General features: G+C 57.3%; 1 protein-coding gene across 1 annotated transcript in view; it reads left to right on the top strand.

Annotated features, from left to right (window-relative positions):
* BARHL2 (BarH like homeobox 2) overlaps positions 1 to 1,875 on the top strand; it is a 5,005-nt gene that overhangs the window by 2,524 nt on the left and 606 nt on the right. The window contains 1 exon segment of the mRNA XM_006093169.3: positions 83 to 309. Coding sequence (XP_006093231.1) covers positions 83 to 309 — 227 coding nt within the window.

Below are 1,875 nucleotides of genomic sequence, written 5' to 3'. Positions count from 1 at the left end.
GTGGAAGTATGTGCCAGAAGGACACTCCGCCCTTCCCTATTCCAGGTTACTTTACTAAACTGTGTCTGGGTTTCTATCATAGGAACAAAGGAGGAAGGAGACCGGGAGATTACGAGTAGCCGAGAGAGTCCCCCCGTGAGAGCCAAAAAGCCTCGCAAAGCCAGGACGGCTTTTTCTGACCACCAACTCAACCAACTGGAGCGTAGCTTTGAGCGGCAGAAGTACCTGAGCGTGCAGGACCGCATGGACCTGGCAGCTTCGCTCAACCTCACTGACACCCAGGTCAAGACCTGGTACCAGAACCGGCAGGTAAGGGGAGGCTGTGTGGGGGAGCAAAGCCGCCTGGCCATCCGGGTTTGTGACCCGAGCACCAATCTTTCCTCCTGGCCTTGGGAGAAAAGAAGGGACTCAGAGGGCCTGGAGTGGTCACTTGGGGGCTCTCAGGCAGGGGCAGGGATCAGCCACTCCCCCAGGAGCAGCTGGAGTTCAGAGAGGTTTGCATAAGTATCTTAACATGTGCTACTTTCACTCTCAAATCCGAGTGGTTGGAATTTCCCCCACTTTGTCCCCACGTCCATCAGGCCCCACCTTCTCAAATGGAGACATCTGGGCAGCTGACACTCAGGCTGGTAGAGCATGCGAGGTGCCCCCTTCGGGCCTGCCCCAGGCTGGTTCTGAATGTCTGTAGCTGGCCGCACGTCCTAGCTACTTATTTCAGTCTCGGAAGACCTGCCCCACTGGCCTCAGCGCCAATGTCCTTGCCTTGGCCTGTGAGGCAGCCAGGAGAGGTAAGGTGGGCAGCAGCAGGCAGGAGGATGGGGCAGCTGGCCAAGCATCCAGCCTGGGTATCTGTTCCCTGCACCGGCCCTCCCTCTAACGAATTCAGAGCTCGCCTGGAACCTTGCAAGGAAATTAGGAAAGCGGCTGGCAGAGCTTGCAGGCCCCCGAACTGCAGAGGGAACCCAGGCGACCCGAGGCCCAGGTTACAGTGTGTTTCCAAGCCTGGCAGTTGTCTCCCTTGTCTCGATTTTTCTCTCTCCCCCTCCTTTGCTCTCGTTTGTGTTTTAATCGTCCATAAGTGTGGTTGGAAATGCCCATCCAGTTGTCATCTTTACCATAATTTTCTGTCTCATTACATACGGTTTCAGCCACCCTAATTCTGTCGGAAAACATTAGCGTCATTTGTAGCCAATTTAAAATGGGCGGCATGTTTATTAATTTGGCTGGAGCCGCTGGGTATGGACGGCCCACCAGCCCTGAGCTCCTCCGTGTGGCATTTGCGCCACGGCCTGCTCTCTTCTGCTTCTTAACAGAGGTGCACAGGGGCGGGAGGAGACCGAGAGAAGCTGATCACAGGTTTTAATTGTTACTCTCTCCCTGAGGAGACAATATCTGGAAAAGCGTTTTCCCCCTCCCAGAATGGCCCCGAGGCACTGACCCCTCGGGAGAGCCCTCCCTCCCTCTAACGAATGCCGTTTGGAAACCTCGTAGCGCCTTCCCCACCCTCAGTCCCCTGCCTGCCGTAAGGTCCTGTCAGGTTGATGAGAGAGATGTGTTTCCACACCCCCGGGGACTGAGCAGGGCCAGGGTCCCCGGCTCGGGGGTCCCTGCGTCCCTTTGTTTACCGTTTCTGCCCACTCGGCCAGGAGAACGGGGGGAGGGGCAGAGAGCGGACCCTCTGGGGTTGGTGGGGAGCCACTGGCTGGGAAAGGGAATTAGAGGAGGAGGGAGAAGACCGCCTGTAGACACAGTGGCCTTTAGCTGGCCGCCGGGGAAAGTTTCAGGAGGTACCCAAACTGTGGGGCGGCGGGGGGGGGGGCAGGAGGTAAGCCCATGTCAAGAAAAGGCAGGCAGAGCCGCAGAATCCATTTGCGA

The sequence above is a fragment of the Myotis lucifugus genome, unplaced genomic scaffold (assembly GCF_000147115.1).
Source record: "Myotis lucifugus unplaced genomic scaffold, Myoluc2.0 scaffold_110, whole genome shotgun sequence".
NCBI classification, from domain to species: Eukaryota; Metazoa; Chordata; class Mammalia; order Chiroptera; family Vespertilionidae; genus Myotis; species Myotis lucifugus.
Note: the sequence above shows the minus strand (reverse complement) of the source record. Positions and strands in the feature narration are given on the sequence as shown.